The sequence below is a fragment of the Ruditapes philippinarum genome, unplaced genomic scaffold (genome assembly GCF_026571515.1).
Source record: "Ruditapes philippinarum isolate M1 unplaced genomic scaffold, ASM2657151v2 ctg3368_1_1_1_1, whole genome shotgun sequence".
In the NCBI taxonomy this organism is placed as follows: domain Eukaryota; kingdom Metazoa; phylum Mollusca; class Bivalvia; order Venerida; family Veneridae; genus Ruditapes; species Ruditapes philippinarum.
The window spans coordinates 142,741-164,842 of NW_026854526.1; the positions used below are offsets into that span (position 1 = coordinate 142,741).

At 35.2% G+C, this 22,102-nt stretch overlaps 1 protein-coding gene and 1 long non-coding RNA gene across 3 annotated transcripts; both read left to right on the forward strand.

The window, feature by feature from the left end:
• Window positions 1-484: 484 nt before the first annotated feature.
• LOC132740364 (uncharacterized) lies at window positions 485-2,119 on the forward strand. Of its 2 annotated transcripts, none has more exons than XR_009627144.1 (4): window positions 485-588; window positions 1,142-1,219; window positions 1,392-1,493; window positions 1,706-2,119. It is a non-coding gene; the product is annotated as an uncharacterized LOC132740364 (long non-coding RNA). The 2 variants fall into 2 exon arrangements; XR_009627143.1 differs by having other exon boundaries at window positions 486-588; window positions 1,703-2,119.
• A 2,765-nt stretch (window positions 2,120-4,884) lies between these two features.
• On the forward strand, window positions 4,885-6,941 carry LOC132740365 (uncharacterized). The gene is made up of 2 exons (XM_060728246.1): window positions 4,885-5,083; window positions 5,898-6,941. Exon 2 carries the CDS (start codon window positions 5,963-5,965, stop codon window positions 6,614-6,616), a length of 654 nt encoding a protein of 217 aa, XP_060584229.1. The 5' UTR covers window positions 4,885-5,083; window positions 5,898-5,962; the 3' UTR covers window positions 6,617-6,941.
• The last annotated feature ends 15,161 nt before the right edge of the window (window positions 6,942-22,102 follow it).

Here is a 22,102-nt window from a genome sequence, read left to right on the forward strand (position 1 = left end):
AAGCATAGAAAGTATCCCAGCAGGCACATGACGTTGTTTCAACGTTGAAACAACGTTGAAATATGGTCGTGACGTTGTTCAACCAATATTCAACTATGGACGACCATACGGATATATAGCCAATGTATATACAACGTTGATTCAACGTTGTTTATGGTCGAAGTTTTACATTTAGTTTAATCATTATATAAACTTTTATACCACTAATTTTGTGTTATTATTCCTTTATTGAATTAGTCTGTAAGTGATTTTTGTCAGGAAAATTTGCGTTACAATCTTTTTCCGTATATTCAAAATTAGCGCTAAAAGAAATAAATTTGGAAATAATTTTTTCTCTTTCTATTAACGCTTTAAATATTAGTTAATATGTTTTGTTGTTTGTTGTTTTATCTTTTACTTTTTTATGAATAAAATTAATTAATAAATTGATATTAGTCAAAACCCCGTTTATAAAATAACGCTGGTCAGGGGAAGTAATTGTTGCGTCTATGATTTTGTTTATTGTTTATGATTACCGTTCGTGCAAATGGTGGCGCTGTATGGAAAATTTGAAAACAACACGATTGGCAATTTATTTGGATTTCGGAGGTATTACCGTAATGTTTTACTTTAGTTTACTGATTATTTTCTTAAATATTATTATTTATTCTTAAAATTCTACTTTAATTTACTTCATGAAATAAATGAGAGATGAAAACACATGATTAAGTTGATTTCACACGTTTTCGCGACCTAATTGAAAGATTAATCTTGGGATCCGTAGGCCTTGTAAGCATGAAGTTATTGATGTCCTTGGCAATTTATGATTTTACAAATCTTGTCTTTCTTTAATTTATTTTTCATATTATTAAACAATTGTCTGTACCATATCCTAATTAGAATTTAATCAATTATAAAATTGAAACCTTTAAAGTAGTTCGGCCCACGTAATTTACGTCCCAAGACGATTCGTCAATATATATTATATAACTATGTTTATATTTTAGTGATAGTATAATACAGTGTTTATTAGTTTGAAAAAAATACATTATTATTAAGTTAAATAACAAATTTAAGTGTTAAACTTTAAAGTTTATAGTCTTAAATTTATGGGGAATAATAAATCTATTTCTATTTTATTATATATTATTTTATATTCTAGATCCTGGTCCTGGTTGAAATTTAGAGTATTGCAGCTGTAGCCTGTATACCATACATTCAACATGAAAAGGACTGTCAGGTTTGTTAAACTGAGATTTATTCTTATTAATTTATGTATTTGAATTTCTTTACAATACAAACTTAAGCATAAATTTTTCAACTACTGGATATTTATCTTGTCTTAAATATATTATTTTCGGAATATTCGTGTAACATTATTTATATAAAATTTACATGTTTGTTGATTTCAGGATGCAGCATAAAATGGTCTTAGCTAGAGCCTAGAATGTTAATTTCTTGGGAATGTGCTGCAAGGAACTGACGGGGAGCAGTTTTTTTCTTACCAATCATAGGTGAGACTTTTAAGTAGCTTCTTTTTAAAAAGATTTTGTTGTCTTATATACAGTATTTGCTGTCAATATGAAACTTAGCTATGTTTCAATTTCTATGCTGTTTTATGATGAAAATCTTAGGGAAAATCATTTTAAATTGAGTAATTATATGTATAATTTGAGATTGACCAAGTCACTTTTAACTACAAACTTCTTATTTTTATTTGCAGTAGCAGTAAGAGACAGCCAAAGAAGTACTCAAACACTTGACATACCCAGAAAGATTGGAACAGATTGTAGTTAAATTGTTAAAACTATTAAAGTGAATTTAAGTTGCACTTGAACTGTATTTTTGAAATAAATATCTGAAGTATTTAATATTGTCTTGATATTTTGTTAAACTTGGTTACTTTGCTTTATATCCAAAAATTAAAGTATGATGGGTTTTCAACGTTGAAATGACATTGAAACTTCAACGTTGTGCCAACGTTGAAGCTGCAACGTTGTATCAACGTTGAATCTGCAACGTTGAATCAACGTTGAAAATTCAACGTTGTTTCAACTTTCAAATCCGAATATAAATCCAACCTTATTTCAACGTTGAAATCTGACCATAATTCAACGTTGAAACAACGTTGATGTGCCTGCTGGGATGTTGCATTCAAAATGGGTTTATACTTACAGGTCCGTCAGCTGTCTTAATTGGCGGCAATATTGGCTTTATTACAATGGGTTTACAATCGACCTCAATGACAAAAGATTCCCTGCCACGTGACTTTCTATGCTCATATTGAACTAAAATAGAAATAGTATTGCCAATGTATCTTATTAAATACTTTCAAAATAAATTCATATTTGTCTTCTCAGTACACAGTCGAATATTTTGTGTTTCTTCTCTTTAAATAAAAGTATGACGATAATAAACTTACAAAGCAGGAAACGTAATACATATTTTTTCTGTCACAAAAAGCGAGTGAGACTAAGTGTAATTCTTACCTAGCGTTGGTGTGGGAACGCGTTGTGCTATAGCCTTCCTTTTCTTTTCACGGCGTTTCTCCTTCCTTTTGGCAATCCAAGTGGAAATAAAACCAAAAAAACTTGGAAGCTTCATCTTCTTCTTCTTCTTGTCATTTTCTTGGTCAGGTTCTTTAGAAGTTGTTGCAATGTTTTCATTTTCTTCTTTTACCACGTGATCTTTTTCATCAATGTTTTCATTTTCCTTCAAATGAAGAGGAATCCCGAGATAGATAGTATTACAAATGCGGTGTCGCTAACATTAATTGTATTCAAAGGTTTTCAAACATGTACAATTCCAATTCAACAAAAATAATGTTCCTTGATGTTATCAATCGTTCACATGAAAAGAATGAAATAAATCTGGACTATGTAAGTATCAATTATAATGGGCAAAAAAAGCTTTTCGGCAGTAAACTAATGCAAGAACATGAACCGTCGTCTGGTACAATAACAAAGAACAAATAAGATACACTAAATTTGCTCTGTATTTTAACAAACATATTGTTAAAATGATAAAGGTTTGCGGATGGCACTTGGACTTACAACCCTGGCTTATAAAAATATAAATCGCTAAAACCCCTTTATAGGCCATTAATTTTGTTTTGGGAAAACCAGAATTATTAAATAGTTTCCATGAAGTACAAAAACATGCAGGTGTCATGTCCATATGATATATTATCTATCTTTCACATTAAATGTTTGTTTGCATATAATAAAAAGAAAATTTGTTTAGTTAAATGTAAGATCGAAATATATTTCACCCCAAGAACACCAAAAGTTTATATTTCACGAGTGGCGCAGTGTAAGATCAAAATATATTTCACCCCGAGAACACCAAAAGTTCATATTTCACTCGTGGCTGCGCCACTCATGAATTATACCTTTTGGTGCTCACTCGGTAAAATATATTCCGATCTTACACTAAACTAAACAAATATACTTTATTTATTTAAACGGCAATTAGACATATCTATAAATGAGAACGGTTTTTTAAAACCACTTAGATCCCGTTTACTGATTAAAGTTTACTTGTTAAAATCGCATTTCATATGTTGTTCATCCGTTTGTTCATTCAGTCGTTTCATTAACAAAGTCATAGTATCGCATACAGTCATTACAAAAAATACATGAAGAAAAACCTAATTGAATCCTTACAAACGCATAACAAATATGTGCACGAACATAGTATCTGGACGAAGACTAGGATCAATATTATTCAATGTGTGCGCACGTGCCTAGCAGACGACATTTGTGTTTCCGCCTTCTACCATGCAGGCAATGTTTCTTGTACAGGACACAGAGTGGTATATCACGATGGAAATTCGTTTGCAGGGACAATGTTTTACGTGCTGCCACACTAAAGTTATATATATTTCCCATCCTTTGTCAACACTATATCAGCATTATTACGTGATAAATATCTTTTCGTATATAGAGATTTGTTGATATTATACCCTTACATAAAAGCTGCATTTTATTATTTTCATAAGAAAAAAAGAAATAGCTACATTTCGTTTATTTAATGTGTTTCAAAACGATCCCCGTTCTTATTTTGGTGTCCAGACAACCAAAATGAGTTTTATAAACCTAGAGAAAGGCCGCCTTTGGGCCATCCGTACATCAATAGAAAATCAACAAGCATTTTTGAGTAGCAGTCCGAATTTGACGGTATATTTCCGCATTATATTTATATTTTCATACAAATTCAATCTTTTTATGGGATGATTACTTTTTTTGGTGAACGACAGGGCTTATGTACCGTGAAACTAAATTTGCACAAGTAAAAATCCCATATTTGCTGGGTTTTTTTATTATTTGACTTAGCACATATACACCAGCTAACTATAGTATTCATTAACATATTGAATAAAATTCGTATACGAACTGTAGTGTTACATTGTGGTTTTTCTTTTAAGATAACAATTTATGAACAATATTTGATAAGATTTACAACAATACGGTTAAAAAGGTTAATGAAACTGTAGAATGCTTAGTTTTTAGGTCGATGGAAAAATATTTTTACATATCTATAAAATGCAGCTTTAAATATAATAACATTACAAAATATTGTGGAACATAAACATTTATGTATGATTGTACATGTATAAACATATATACACATTTAGTTAATTCATGTAAAAAGTCTGCATTGTATCTGAATAAACCATATTGAAGTTTAGATAAATTAACGGAATAAGGTTTATGTCCGGTAAACGTATAATATTAATCCGAGTGTCAATATACATGTATATATAAAAGATTCAATAAATTGGAAATCGAAATTATTTATCATGTATGTACATGCATTACATAAATAAATGCTTTAGATTGGTCTCCTTTTATAGCATACCAATATAAAACATATTGAAAGTAGTACAATGGAGTACGTAAAGTGACCCTTAGCGCATTAATACTACAAAAGAACGAACCGAATTTATAGTTCTGTATTTATGCTCGTACTTATGAGAAAACCACTGGCTAAAAAGATCGTCTGTCAAATGCAAGTGTCAACGGTTCGTATATTCTTGATTTGATAGACAACGCTACAAAAGTGATATACAAACGACATTGCTGAAGGATTCTTTTTTATAAAGGTATGCTAGTTTCAGTCTGTTCTCTTTTTTAATTGATTAGTGACTACATTACCTAATTATTTTATAGAATAATTTGATTAGTGTTTAGTAATTATTAGAGTAAGATTTTACACAACATCTAATTTCTTTTTCATACATTTTAACATCATTTTGTCTTCGTACAATTTTTTCATCGTATCGCTCACTTGATTATTTGGTATGCATTACATATTGTACAGATAGGACAAAGAATAAAACAAGTTGTTCTTTTTTTAATTTTACGATATTCTTGAACGTGTTCCTAAATTTTATAATCTTTAATTTATTTATACTTTTTATAATGTCACTGTACTAAAAGTCAAAATATAACAGGAAACTTTATAACCTAATTTTAGATGTTTGTCATCACTTTAGCAATCTGCCATCACTGGCGCCGGTAAGAGGGTGTGAAACATTTGGCCCTAATAGTTTCATTAGTGAATATCGCGTTTGTGTAGGAATACGTAAGTATTGCACGTTGAGTGTGAGATAAGGCCTTTCGAGATAAGACATTCCAGGACCGCTATATTTAGACACATTTACGGAATTTTCTATCCGGTTAGTGAGAAATTAGGTTCTTAGACTGAACAAGTTTGCACATCTAATTTGACACCCCGGACAATCGAAGGGTTTGAAGTTATCACATGCCGGATTATCGGACAGCATCAAATATAAAGTCTATTGGCTATTTGTGGCCGAATTGCTTTTTGTTGATTTAACTGTTAAATAACCCTAACCTACCTTTATATACATAATAAATATATCGTTTACAGTATCTAAAGTCTATTCATTTCAGTTCCAGTATTTACTGATTAAGAAGACACTGTTCGCCTGCTTCAAACCCAACGAAGACATATTAAAATGACGAAAAAGTTCATCGTAGTAGATTATGACGGCGGTAAATCTGAAGAGCCAAAACTTGCCTTTGAATCTGTTGGTTTAGACAGTGCTTTAGAAAAATTCGAGAAACTGAAAACCGCAAACCAGACCAGAAGCGTCGTCCTTTTCAATACACTGTCAGGAGAAGTAAAGAAAATCGCCATTCTTGGTGAACCTATTTATCTCGCAAAAGCTTTAACATTTGCCAGGACATTTGTTCAAAATAAATCTTTATTAACAAAACTTAATGAAGGAGCGGCTAAAGCAGCCGCTGGTGCTGTTATTGGTGAAATAGCTAAGGCTATTGCTGGAGGACCTATCCCAGGTGTGGGTGGCGTTGTTCTTGGACATTTCATTGCTCCTTATTACGCCTTCAAAGGTGACAATGTCGCGGTGGCTAAAGCAGCATCGGGGATGTATGGAGGCCTATCAGGAGCTGTTATTGGATTCGTGGTGGGCGGTCCTATCGGAGCAGTTGTTGGAGGAGCAATTGGCGGTATCGGCATGGCTGAAGGTGCCGGCGCTATTGTTAAAGTTTCAACAAAACATCCAAAGTGCGAGACTTGCTCGGGGACAGGTTTGGTAGATTACTATGAAGTTTGCAAAAAATGTAAGGGATATGGATATAGAAAATAAATGACGTATAAGTAAAAACAATTTGTATTAAACAAAAGTTAAAATTGCTAATATTATTTTGTTCAAATTTTAGACATGCGGTATTGTTTTCTCTGTAAAATCAAGATAGAATGTATTAAATAATTTGATGTCATTTATTTTATTATATCTAACATTGTTTGGTTTTTTCTCTTCTACAATTTTGAAATTCTGACTTAATCACTTTTAATAGATCACATATGCATTACACGCATAGCATATATCCTATTATTTTCTATGGGTATAACCCTGATAACATTTACAAATGGCGTGTATCGCTCCTGATGAAGATATGGTACACGTTAACATGTCAGTATGTGAGAAGTTAGCAGTTAACAGTGAGCTAAGCAAAAAGGCATTACGATTTATATAGGGAAATCAATGATCTGCTGTTATGCTCAGCTGGGTAAGCAATCTAGCAGAGCATTCCAAAATAAAGTGTAGAAATGCTTTGCTGGTATGCTCAGCTGGGTAAGCAATCTAGCAGGCCATTACTAAATATAGTGTAAAAATGCTCTGCTGGTATGCTCAGCTGGCTAGGCAATCTAGCGGGGCGTTCCAAAATATAGCGTAAAAATGCTCTGCTGGTATGCTCAGCTTGCTAGGCAATCTAGCAGGGCATTCCTAAATATAGTGTAAAAAAACTCTGCTGTTATACTCAGCTGGCTAAGCAATCTAGCGGGGCATTCCAAAATAGGGTGTAAAAAGCTCTGCTGTTATGCTCAGCTGGCTAAGCAATCTAGCGGGGTATTCCAAAATATAGTGTAAAAATGCTCTGCTGTTATGCTCAGCTGGCTAAGCAATCTAGCGGGGCATTCCAAAATATAGTGTAAAAATGCTCTGCTGTTATGCTCAGCTGGCTAAGCAATCTAGCGGGGCATTCCAAAATATAGTGTAAAAATGCTCTGCTGTTATGCTCAGCAGGCTAAGCAATCTATCGGGACATTTCAAAATATAGTGTAAAAATGCTCTGCTGTTATGTTCAGCTTGGTAAGCAATCTAGCGGGGCATTCCAAAATATAGTGTAAACATGATCTGCTCGTATGCTCAGCTGGCTAGGCAATCTAGCAGGGCATTCCTAAATATAGTGTAAAAATGCTTAGCTGTTATGCTCAGCTGGCTAAGCAATCTAACGGGACATTCCAAAATATAGTGTAAAAATGCTCTGCTGAGTTGCTTAGCTGGCTAGGCAATCTAGAAGGGCATTCCTAAATATAGTGTTTAAAATGCTCAGCTGGCTAGGAAATCCAGCAGAGCATTCCTAAATATAGTGAAAAAATGCTCTGCTGGCAAGCTCAGCTGGCTAAGCAATCTAGCAGAGCGTTCCAAAATATAGTGCGAAAAATGCTCTGCTGGTATGCTCAGCTAGCTAAGCAATCTAGCAGGGCATTCCTAAATATAGTGTTAAAAATGCTCAGCTGGCTAGGCAATCCAGCAAGGCATTCTGAAAATTAGTGTAAAAATGTTCTGCTGGAATGCTGAGCTGTCTAGGCAAACTAGCAGGGCATTCTTAAATAAAGTATAAATTTCGTTGGTCTGCAACAGATTATTTGGCTGTCGTAGACTTTCTGAAATATTTAGTGCCAATGCAGATAATGACATTTTTGACTTCTACGGGACCCTCAAGTGTCTATTTCTTTGGTCTCCGACTGATTCTGGGACGATCGCAGACTTTCAGGAATTTTTGGTGTTAATGCAAATAATGACATTTGTGAATTTTAGGACCATCCAGAGTCCATTTCGTTGGTCTGCGAATGTTTTCTGGAACACTCGCAGACTTTCAGAAATGTTCGATGCCAATGGAGATAATGACATTTTTACTTCAAAGGACCCTCCTGAGTCTATTTCGTTGGTCTGCGACTGATTCTGAGTCCACTCGCAGACTTTCAGGAATTTTTTGGTGTCAATGCAGAAAATGATATTTCTGACTTACTGGGACCTTTCTGAATCCATTTTTTTGGTCTGCGACTGATTCTGAGGCACTCACAGACTTTCAGGAATTTTTGATGTCAAGGCAGATAATGACATTTTTTACTTCTAGGGACCATCCAGGGTCCATTTTTTTGGTCTGCGACTTAATCTTGGACAGTCCCAGACTTTCAGGAATTGTTGGTGCCAATAGAGATAATTACAATTAATGACATTTTTGACCATCCAGAGTCTTTTTCGTTGGTCTGCGACTGATTATAGGGCACTTGCAGACTTTCAGGAATATTTGGTGCTAATGCAGATAATGACATTTTAGGGTAAAAATGCTCTGCTTATGACTAAGGGGTCCTTAAAAGTAAAAAAGTCATGATCTGCAATGGCACTAAACATCCTGAAAGTCTGCGAGTCTCAAGGAATCAGTCGCAGACCCAAGAAATGTACTCTGGCGGTTCCCTAAAAGTCAGAACTGTCATTATCTCCATTAACATCAAAATTCCTGAAACTCTGCAAGTGTCCCAAAATCAGTCGCAGACCAGCGAAATGAACTCTGGGGGTCGCTAGAAGTCAAAAATGTCATTATCTCCATTGGCACCAGAGATTCCTGAAAGTCTGCGAATGTCCCAGATTCAGTCGCAGACCATAAAAATGGACTCTGGCGGGTCCCTAGAAGTAAAAATTGCCATCATCTCTATTGGCACCAAACTTTCCTGAAAGTCTGCGAGTGTCCAACAATACGCTGCAGGCCAATGAAATGTACTCTTAAAGGTCCCTAGAAGTCAAAAATATGAATATTTCCATTGGCACCAACCATTCCTGAAAGTCTGCGAGTGTCCAAGAATCAGTCGCAGACGACCAAAATGGACTCTTGAGGGTCCTTAGAAGTCTTAATTGTCAATATCAGCATTGGCACCACAATTCCTGAAAGTCTGCGAGTGTCCTTCAAAAAGTCGCAGGACAATGAAATAGTCTCTTAAAGGTCCTTAGAAGTCAAAAATATCATTATTTCTATTTTGCACCAAAAATTCCTGAAAGTCTGCGAGTGCCTCAGAATTGCCTAGAAGTCGAAAATGTCAATAAAACTTTGGCAACAATAAATCCTGGAACTCAGAATCAGTCTGCCAACTGAGCATTCCACCAGAGCATTTTTTAACTATATTTCGGAATGCCTTGCTAGATTGCCTAGCCAGCTTAGCATTCCACCAGAGCATTTTTACACCATATTTTAGTAATGCCCTGCTAGATTGCCTAGCCAGCTGAGCATTCCACCAGAGCATTTTTTCACTATATTAAGGAATGCTCTGCTATAGTGCCTAGCCAGCTTAGCATTTCAGCAGAGCATTTTTACACTATATTTCTTAATGCGCTGCTAGATTGCCTAGCAGCTTAGCATTCAACCAGAGCATTTTTACACTATATTTAGTAATGCCCTGCTAGATTGCCTAGCCAGCTTAGCATTCCAGAATAGCATTTGTACACTATATTTAGTAATGTCCTGCTCGATTGCCTAGCCAGCTTAGCATTCCAGCAGAGCATTTTTACACTATATTTAGTAATGCCCTGCTAGATTTGCCTAGCAGCTTAGCATTCCACCAGAGCATTTTTACACTATATTAGTAATGCCCTGCTAGATTGCCTAGCCAGCTTAGCATTCAAGCAGAGCATTTTTACACTATATTTAGTAATGGCCTGCTAGATTGCCTAGCCAGCTTAGCATTCCAGAAAAAGCATTTGTTCAATATATTTAGTAATGCCCTGCTAGATTGCCTAGCCAGCTTAGCATTCCAGCAGAGCATTTTTACACTGTATTTAGTTTAATGCACGGCTAGATTGCCTACCCAGCTTAGCATTCCAGAATAGCAAATTGTACACTATATTTAGTAATGTCCTGCTAGATTGCCTAGCCAGCTTAGCATTCCAGCAGAGCATTTTTTACACTATATTTAGTAATGCCCTGCTAGATTGCCTAGCCAGCTTAGCTAGCCAGATTAGCATTCCACCAGAGCATTTTTACACCATATTTAGTAATGTCCTGCTAGATTGCCTAGCCAGCTGAGCATTCCACCAGAGAATTTTTTCACTTTATTAAGGAATGCTCTGCTATAGTGCCTACCCAGCTTAGCATTTCAGCAGAGCATTTTTACACTATATTTTCTTAATGCTCTGCTAGATTGCCTAGCAGCTTAGCATTCAACCAGAGCATTTTTACACTATATTAAGGAATGCCCTGCTAGATTGCCTAGCCAGCTTAGCATTCCAGCAGAGCATTTTTACACTATATTTAGTAATGCCCTGCTAGATTGCCTAGCCAGCTTAGCATTCCAGAATAGCATTTGTACACTATATTTAGTAATGTCCTTGCTCGACTGCCTAGCCAGCTTAGCATTCCAGCAGAGCATTTTTACACTATATTTAGTAATGCCCTGCTAGATTGCCTAGCAGCTTAGCATTCCACCAGAGCATTTTTACACTATATTTAGTAATGCCCTGCTAAGATTGCCTAGCCAGCTTAGCATTCAAGCAGAGCATTTTTTTACACTATATTTAGTAATGGCCTGCTAGATTGCCTAGCCAGCTTAGCATTCCAGAAAAGCATTTGTTCAATATATTTAGTAATGCCCTGCTAGATTGCCTAGCCAGCTTAGCATTCCAGCAGAGCATTTTTACACTGTATTTAGTAATGTACGGCTAGATTGCCTACCCAGCTTAGCATTCCAGAATAGCATTTGTACACTATATTTAGTAATGTCCTGCTAGATTGCCTAGCCAGCTTAGCATTCCAGCAGAGCATTTTTTACACTATATTTAGTAATGCCCTGCTAGATTGCCTAGCCAGCTTAGCTAGCCAGCTGAGCATTCCAGCAGAGCATTTTAACACTATATTTAGTAATGCACGGCTAGATTGCCTAGCCAGCTGAGCGTTCCAGCAGAGCATTTTTTTCACTAAAGCTAGGAATGCTCTGCTAGATTGCCAAGACAGCTGAGTATTGCAGCAGAGCATTTTTACACTATATTTAGGAATGCCCTGCTAGATGCCCAAAACAGCTGAGCATTACAGCAGATCATTACCTTCCCTATATAAATTGAAATGCCTTTTTGCTTAGCTCACTGTTCACTGCTAACTTCTCACATACAACATGTCATGGAAGACAATTAGTTTAGAAAGCGTCAGTATTTCAGTCCAAACCCAACCTCCATACCTCCAGAACAACTTAAATTCTCGCCTGTAGTGTATGTTGCATCGGTAGCCAGAAATAAACACGCCTTGCCAATTTCACGGGCATCCCCTAGGCGCCGTAGTAACTATAACGATAAAAAGGAAAAGTGTTTGTTAAAAATTATTGAAATAATAGTATATCAATATCGTTTACAAACAATATTATTAAATTAAAATCAAAGCAATGTAGACACTGATGCCGTTTAGTACATTCTATCTAAAGATTGAAAACTGGCCAGGTGATGAAGTTATAGATCATCATTGATACTTGAGTTTTATGATTAATATCACAAGAAAAAGCCTGCTATAAAATTTGATTAACCACATACAAATAATTTGATTAAAAACGAAATGTTTGCTCCACTATAGTCATTTCTTACAATTCCTTATACATATGTGAAATATGGTAAGTACATGACAATTGTTACATTCAATATATCTGAGACAGGTAAAAATTAAATTAGGCACATTTACAATTAACGGAGACAAATCACAAATGAGCCGCGCCATGACAAAACAACATAATGGGTTTGCAACCAGCATGGATCCAGACCAGCCTGCGCATTCGCGCAGTCAGATCAGGATCTATGCTGTTCGCTTACAAACCCTATAACAAGTAGAGAACTGATAGCGAACAGCATGGATCCTGATCAGACTGCGCGGATGCGCAGGCTGATCTGGATCCAAGCTGGTCCCAAACCCATTATGTTGGTTTTGTCGTGGCGCGGCTCAAATATGTTTACAAGTCCCGATAAGTCATTGTGATATTTTATCACGTTTTAAATATACATGTAGAAACAACACCTACACTTTGACCCTCGTATTTGGATACTTCAGCCTCCTTGTCGTCAATAGGTTTAATTAACTTTTCAAGAAGTGGTGTTCACGTCGACCCGGAGAAATTCTACAGAAATAAAAAGGCCCATGTTTTATGACATTCATGAACGTGAGAAGAAGAAAATACGTGTACGCAGGGGTTTTACGTCACTTAGATGCGAAACTGTTGAAACTAATGCACTGTTTGTTATAAAGTGTCTAATTAACGCCATGTCGATTTATTTTGGTTTGTTTTATATGAAGTCTAAAATAATAAAAAAATATTGATAGTGCTTCTTTAAATGCTCTGTTGGCATGTCACTTAATATAAATTGATATATACTATGCATTGTATAGTCTTGTGTTGCTACATGTAACTTGAGGGAATAAGTGTTGTTCTATTCTGTTCTGTTCTGTTCTTCAATGTTTTGACAGAAATAAAATTCATTAATTCATTTGTATTATAAACTATATAACAGTCGCATCATTGATTTAGGAGAAGCGTGAAAGAAATCATGCATTGGCCAAAGACCCTAAGAAAATATTGTAATTGAGGTTATTTTTGGAGTATGAGCTAGAAATGGAAAAGGTTACCCCCTCTGGGTATTTTATGGGACCCATGTAGTTTTAAAGATAAACATAAAGGAAGACATTTGCAAGTTGTTGTCTGACTGAAACGTTTACCATTAAGACACAAGCCAATGTGAATTATCTGCCCCTGTCACAATTTCTTAATAAACAGCCTAATTGAAATAACCATTAATTTTTTAACCAAATGAATTGTTATGTTGTCGGGTTTTGTTTTAGATCATAGACAAGGTCTCTAAAATGATTTACTTCATAATTAATTGATGTTATTACTTTTCAAAATGGCCGCAAAATTCAAAATGGCCGCCATTTTCCTGTTATTTTATTAACATTTTAATATAAACTTTGTGGTTTTGTTTGAAAAAAGCAAAACATCACTTAATTATAAAATAATTGTTTGTATAAATACTATAGAAGTTAAATAGACTTTTTGTTGTTCAATTTGGTTTAATTATAATGCTATTAAAGGATATAAATTACCCCCCCCCCCCCCCCTCTTTTCCAATGTTTTACAATATAGCTTTTTAGTCACATATTAATAATTACTCGAAATCTTCTTCGTAAATGGCATCAATATAAATTTCCATCTCAATTTCCTCTAAGTCACCTTCTTCATTTTATTCATGTTCTAACACTTCACTTGCATTTTTATTAGCTATGATTTCAATTAATTCTGGTGGCAGTATATTTCCCTATGTCCAGGTACATCTCCGGTTGAACTAGTATTCCATCCATATCTATCAGGACTTGGAATAGTGGGGAATTGACAAAAGGCATTTCACCACACAAATACTTGGTAATTTGATCTAAAAATATGCATCTTTAATGTGGAAAGATATGGTGGTATTGAACGCAAGTCAATTACATAGGTAATTGTTAGTATGTCTGCATTTGGTCTAAACTTTTGTCTGAAAATGTCAATGTGCAATTATTTATGACACTTTATTTGTCTTTCCTGTATAAAATGCAAACAGACTGTTCTAGAATTTTGAAATCTTCTTCTTGAATATCAACACTCTTTCCCATTCTCTAGAAAACTGGTTATAATTTCCCCCTCCTCATATAGAAGGGCTCGTGGTATCACATTCGGTGAAACTAAGTAGCCCTATCAATGCTTTGCAAAGATCTTCTCCTAGTCTATCAATGATTTATTTACTTTTAACAGTCTTCTATTATTAGCAACACCAGTGTCAAATAGTATTAAACTGTTGATAGACTGTGCTTACGTAAGAAGTAATACCATAACATTAGTATCAGTAGAAAGTACAATTATTGCTTTGTCATCATTTTTAGCCGCATGTTACATATGCAGCATAATTCTGGTATCGGCTTCCTCCTGAGACGTATGTAGATCTGGTATTACTTTTACTTTTCCATCTTTACTTTGGAGGAATACACATGTCTGGGTTTGATCCCCGGGAGATGCTTTGGTAGTTTAGCACGAAGGAAGGTAGTCTAGTACTGGTGTAACTCTCCAGGAACGATGGTTAAGAAACTATATGACTGAAAAACTATTGGGAAATGGCGTAAAATAAAACAAACAAACAAACAAACTTCACAAGCACAAGATTCTCCTTCAGTCCAATTTTCCTGCATATTTAACTTTAGATAATTCCTCTAATATCAATCTTATCAATTGTTTGTTATTTTTATTATTATTACAAAAAATAACTTTCCAGTTTACCAAAACTTTGGTTTTGTTGCATTTTATCAGGTATGTATCACTCATTCCCCTTCATGACCTTTCTGCAGATTTGATAAATTCTTCTTAGTACGTATCTGTCACAATGCCTGCACGTTCACATTTTGGCAAAATCTCAAAATCTTTTTCAGCGCGTCTTATATGGTTGAAGGGAGACAAGTAAGTGCTTGAAGATATATGTTTATTATGTTTTTTTTACCTGGCCTCTGTTCATTGTATAATCGCCTTCGAGATCATGCATTAGTTTTGCCTTAGCAGTCTTTGTTGGTAAAAAATATGAAAAACAAGATCAACAAGGAAAGGCGGCGTTCAATGAACGCAACCCCCATATGACCCAGCAACAAGAACCAATGGCAAGGAGCCCAGGTGGACCCCAAACATAAAAAGGACAGGGCAACGACACGTTAATCATTAAATGATAAATAATTTGTAACTGATTAGGAATTCAAAGAAAATAATAATAGGCCCACAAAGGGGAAGGGGACAGGAGACCGGGGGAAGGGGGGGGGGGTTTAATCAGCCATCTGCTGAAGCTCGAGACCAAGGGACTGGTCCAAGCGGGTACATTAGTGTCTTTTTAAGGATAATGTCATTATCTTCTGATAACAAGATAAGTTGACCGAAGACATTGCCAGTGGCCTTAACTTCGATAAGATTGTTCTGAGTTTACTTTTGAGTCACTTTTTTAACTTTCTTTGTATCGGCAAAGGTTTTCAGTTTTGCTTCTGCAGTGGCGCATAAAAACTAACAGTTTTATCAACCAGACGTTCTTGGGCGAGCTTTTTGTGTGCCTCAAGTCCATTTCGATAGGCATCAAGCAGACTCTTTTCGATCTCATCTGGTGCAGGAGCCCCTGAACTGAAACAGAACAACACATCCCTTTTATCTGTTACAAATGGATTCATAAAGTTAGTTATTGATTCTTTGAGTTTCGTGACATTTTTTTTTCAAATGAAGCTATATTTGCTGGTTGTGTATCGATTTGTGTAGAAGAATCCACTGATGATATGCCGGCCATGCAGAATGTAGCCTCAACATACCTGGAGCTGGATCTCGAGTGTTGTGTTTGACTACATCTGTAATAGGCAGCGAAGTTTCTGCTGAACCCTATTATGCCTCTACGAGACTTTGCATGTCTGTTTATTATTTGCTAAATAGTTATATAAACAGCATTTTTGAAGAAGCTCTCTTGATCCATGGTGTGTTGAATCAATTTATTAACATAAGAACATATACAGATAGATATTTTGCATAGTTTTGATGATCATATGCAAAGAATAATTATAGCATATTTTATAATGTTGATATGTATAGGTCAAGATCATTTTCCTTCATTGCTCTCATAAACGAAGAACCAGCCAAGTGTTAACAATAGATCCATTCAAAACTGTGCCGTCTTCCCTAAGTGACCTTTTCCGACGTCTTCCTTGAACACATCTACAAGGTGATCACGACTTTGACTCTCAGCTAGCACATTTAACGCTTGGTTAATATCTTCCAATGCACTAGAGTTTTGGATTTGGATAACTGCTGCTACAAAATCTTCAAAAAGCAGTCTTTCGAGAGCTTCAACTGTAAACACATTAACACATTCACTCTTCTCTATCAGGATTTCTGAGAAACGACTTCGAGGCCGTTTGCCAGTCGCCCCTAGGTTGGAACCTAGCAAACGAAAAGCCCCTAAATGTTTGATAGTATCACTGTACTTAGTTGGATTTTCCATACTAAAGAATATGCCTTTTAGCAGCAGCCAAATCAAGGGTCACAAATGTGAACTGTTGGTTTATAGCTTTTGAAACACTTTTCCTTTGTCGAAAAGAATTGATAAATGGTTCTTATTTCCCAATAATTAAGCATGCAGCCAATTCTTTAGGATTGTATTTAACAGTGCGTGCCTTAGTGGCCTGTATATTTGATATATTAGTGGATGTTTGTTCTAGCTCTTTTAGTGTCGTCATCATCATCTTACGGCTGTTCTCTTTCTTGAATGACAATTCTGTGTGCAGTATGGGTTTGTTATTTAGATGGATTAGATGGAAATGGTCCCAGCACAAATGTGTTATCAAATTGCTTTTTGCCAGAAATTGCATCAGGGGAGAGAACAATGTCCTGATCAAGAGTACTGTTACACAGTTTCCAACTCCAAAATCTGAGAGGAGTATGACTGACAATGTCCGAAATGATTCATCAGTGTCTTATGCTGTCATATGCTGTGTTGCATTTCAAAAAAGATTTAATCAACAAAATCACTGTAAAACAATTGATTTTAAGGAAGAAGCATACTATTATACTTCTGCTTTTTTTCTAATGGCGCAATGAAAATAGGGGAAGTAACTTTATAATGATTTTATATGGGAGTAGCAATGATAATGAAATGTAATACATTAATCTCAATTATTATTCTAACAATAATGAAAAACTACGAACTAAATAAAATAAGAGTAAGAACAGTTTCCTTTGGTGGAACTCAATGAGAAGCCTTTCTGTCAAATAGCCATTGTGGTACGGGTATTAGCTATACAATTCAATATAAGTCATATGAATATACAGAAGCAGGAACGGAACGGATAAGTCAACTACCAACTTTTTAAATTGTTTTTTTCATATGTGTGAGAGTATATAGAATTCTAGAGAGGACAAAAAGTCAATATTCGCATGAAATTCAATTAAAAGTACATGCATCTTATCGAACTCTAAAGGTAGCTCAAATCGACCCCAAACAATTATGTTCATATCTCTATAAAATTGAAATAATATTCAAGAGCAGACTATTTAAAATTCTACCCTAGCATAGAGTTAGTTTCACTAAGCACATCATATATAATTAATAATTACATCAAACTATTTATAAATGGGTATAAACACATTAAATAGTGTTATGAATTGTTTATCTGTTCAATAATTGGCGGCCATTTTAAAAATGGTGGACACCATTAATTATGTTATTTTTTATGTTAAAACTTAAAACTTTTTGTATAAATCATAAAACATATATTTACAACTCAAAACAATGTTTAGATCACAAACTTACTACGTCAAAGAGAAGATATCTGAAGAACTCTTCTAAAACTTATATAGAAATAATATGATTCAAGGGGAGATAATCAACTTGTTCTATTGGATTCATGGTAAACGTTTCAGCTAAACAACAAGTGCCAATCGATAGCACATACCCTAAGCTTCAATACTATATAGGTTATATAGGTGTACAAAAATACCCAAGGGGGGTAAGGGGGGGGGGGTTATGCTAGCCAAACGTCTATAGGCATTATACGAAATCTTTATTTCATAAATGCAATAAAAAAGGAAGGGAGACAACCCTTGCGTGTGTGTCATTATTTACATTATACTTGTTATCCCCCTTTATAAGTCAGTTAGATGTAGATGTTATCTATGTCTCTTTGTTTTTAGGATTTAGTTTCGAGTTAATTTCAATCACAAAATTTTAGTTTAAAAACTTACAAACTGTGAATGCATGTTTTAAATTGGTTGTGAACATCATGTACGAAAGCCTAATAGTGTCAAATGAAATAAAAAATAAAAATACAAAGCGTTATAACGCGAATAAAGGCGTTATTACGCGAATCAAAAGGCGTAATAACGCGAATAAAGGCGTTATAACGCGAATCTTAAGGCGTAATTACGCAAATCAAAAGGCGTAATAACGCGAAAAAAGGCGTAGCAACGCAAATAAAGGCGTAGCAACGCGAATAAAGGCGTTATAACGCGAATCAAAAGGCGTAATAACGCGAATCAAAAGGCGTAATAACGCGAATCAAAAGGCGTAATAACGCGAATAAAGGCGTTATAACGCGAAATGAAAGGCGTAATAACGCAAATCAAAAGGCGTAGTAACGCGAATAAAGGCGTTGTAACGCGAACCAAAAGGCGTACTAACGCCAATTAAAACGAATTATAATGCCAATTTAATACCATATCTATACTAATCAAATGGCCTGGTAACGTAAGAAAGCAAGACCAATATTGATCTGAATTTATTCCTCAAGATATAAACTCGTATAGAATAATTTAATATATATTTACAATAACTAACATTCCATTTGCGCAGTAATAATGCAAACTATTTGTCATAAACTAATGAAGACTCTTTAATATTTGCTAATTTAAGGTGTCTGGGTGCCTTATAGGTCCATTGGACTGGACGTAAATACAGATAATCTGGATTCACATGTATCATGTATTGCTTTTACACATGTCACTATAGTAAATGAATTTCTTTTCTTTTCTTATCTTATCTTATCTTATCTTATCTTATATGTGCGTCATATGTTCAATTATCTTCGGATATATCCTATTTGATTACCTTATAACATCTAGTATCTTCTAATTATGTGAATGCCATTCCTAATTAAGCTATAGGTAATATGCTATAGGTAACAAGATTTGGGAAAACGTAAGGTATAAGTTAGTCACATTAGGGTGATTATTGATAAGTATGTTTAAATGGGGGATAGTGTTTCAGTTAAGTCACAATTATAGGAGACATTCCCTTCTTTGTCTATGTAGAAAAGTATCTATAGTTGGGTGAAAGTTAACCTTTAATCTGACGAAAGCATTTTCTAATAAAAGATTTAAAAAATCAGACTGTGGCCTTAGGACGTATCCGTACAGAATTGAAAATAAAACGTACGTCTTGATCGATTTATTTAGCCTTTTGGTTTGCGTTATTACGCCTTTTGATTCGCGTTATAACGCCTTTATTCACGTTATTACGCCTTTTGATTCGCGTTATAACGCCTTTATTCGCGTTAGTACGCCTTTTGATTCGCGTTATAACGCCTTTATTCGCGTAATTACGCCTTTTGATTCGCGTTATAACGCGAATAAAGGCGTTACTACGCCTTTTGTTTCGCGTTATAACGCCTTAATTCGCGTTATTACGCCTTTTGATTCGCGTTATAACGCGAATAAAGGCGTTATTACGCCTTTTGTTTCGCGTTATAACGCGAATAAAGGCGTTACTACGCCTTTTGATTCGCGTTGCTACGCCTTTTTTCGCGTTATTACGCCTTTTGATTCGCGTTATAACGCCTTTATTCGCGTTATTACGCCTTTTGATTCGCGTTATAACGCGAATAAAGGCGTTACTACGCCTTTTGTTTCGCGTTATAAACGCCTTTATTCGCGTTAGTACGCCTTTTGATTCGCGTAATTACGCCTTTGGATTCGCGTTATAACGCGAAACAATAGGCGTAATTACGCGAATCAAAAGGCGTACTAACGCGAATAAATGCGTTATAACGCGAATCAAAAGGCGTTATAACGCGAACCAAAAGGCGTATAACGCTAATTTAATACCATATAAATTCCAAACAGTGGCCTATTAATGTATGGAAGGAAGAACAATGTTGATTTAAATGAATTGATCTAGATGTACGTTTTATTATATGCCCGAAAGAATTTCGGGCATAGTATGTTATACCCCCTGGCGTCCGTACGTCCGAGCAAACATTTTGGGTTTAGGGGCTATATAACAGTAAAGAGAACAAACGAGAACAATAGGTTCAATCCGTGATCAAAGGGTTTATGGGCTAGTAGCCCTTAAGAGAACAAAGAAAATAACAAAGAAAATAGCCCCTAAACCCAAAATGTTGGAACGTGCGTGCGTCCGTCCGTCTGTATGTCTGTCTGTCTGTCCGTCCGTCCGTCCGTAAGCAATTTGGTTTCGGGAGCATAACTTAAGTTCCATTTGGCCCACAATATTCAAACTTCATAGGAGGATTGTTATTTGAAGGAGGTAATACTTTATAACCTATAAGTCACCAAGTCATCTTATATTGGCAAATATTAAAGAGTCTTTATTAGTTTATGACAAATAGTTTGCATAATTATTGTGCAAATGGAATGAAAGTTATTGTAAATGTATATTGTATTACTGTATACGAGTTTATATCTTGAGCAATAAATTCAGATCAATATTGGTCTTCCTTTCTCGCGAATTTGATTAGTATAAATATGGTTTTAAATTGGCATTATAATGTGTTTTAATTTGCGTTATTACGCCTTTTGGTTCGCGTTACTACGCCTTTATTCGCGTTACTACGCCTTTTGATTTGCGTTATTACGCCTTTATTCGCGTTATTACGCCTTTTGATTCGCGTTATTACGCCTTTATTCGCGTTATTACGCCTTTTTATTCGCGTTATAACGCCTTTATTCGCGTTACTACGCCTTTTGATTCGCGTTATAACGCGAATAAAGGCGTTACTACGCCTTTTGATTCGCGTTATAACGCCTTTATTCGCGTTATTACGCCTTTTGATTCGCGTTATAACGCCTTTATTCGCGTTGCTACGCCTTTATTCGCGTTATTACGCCTTAAGATTCGCGTTGCTACGCCTTTATTCGCGTTCTTACGCCTTTTGATTCGCGTAATAATGCCTTTATTCGCGTTATAACGCCTTTGCATTTTTATTTTTCATTTCATTTGACACTATTAGGCTTTCGTAATCATGTCTATGTTTACGTTATATTCAAAGTTTTGTAATGCTTGTATTAATGTCAATCTGATTAAAATTAGCTCTAAATAGCGCTCCGCTTTTAGATCTAACAGTGACCAATTACGAATTATTTCTAGTGATCTTTCCAATAGCCAATCATCGGCGAGCTTTCATAATTTTCAAAGCGATGCGGTTTCTAATTTTAACCCTGGGAAAACCAATACTGAGAAGGAAATAGTCACGATTTCGAGAACAAGCTTGTCTTTGTCCATATATAGCCGACAGGTAAACTGGCAAAACAATATTTCCAATAAAAAATTGACTCTATAATTTCAAGTTAATTTGTTAAAAAATTAATCAGATCTATATAACAGAAATAGGTAGATCTGAACTTTAGTCAGATTGGTTTTAAAGTAGAAATTTATTAATTTCTCTTTTGTAGTCAGAACCAGATGGTTTTTGAGGAACAAAATGACCGCCAGGAATATGATGCAATGATTAAGAATTTTGCATTTTTCGTTTAGATTTATACGAATTGGTTTTTACATTGTTTACGTCCGATGACTTATTTTAATTTGTAATTTTGCCATCAAATCAAGCTAAATGTATCGGCACACTAAATGTTACATGATACATGTACATATTATAAGTTTCTTGCATATCAGACACCGATGCTAGAGACAAGTCGCATTTTTTAAATGATGGCATTGACGCGCGCCTTTTATGAATGGATTGTGTTCTTAGGATGACGTCATTTA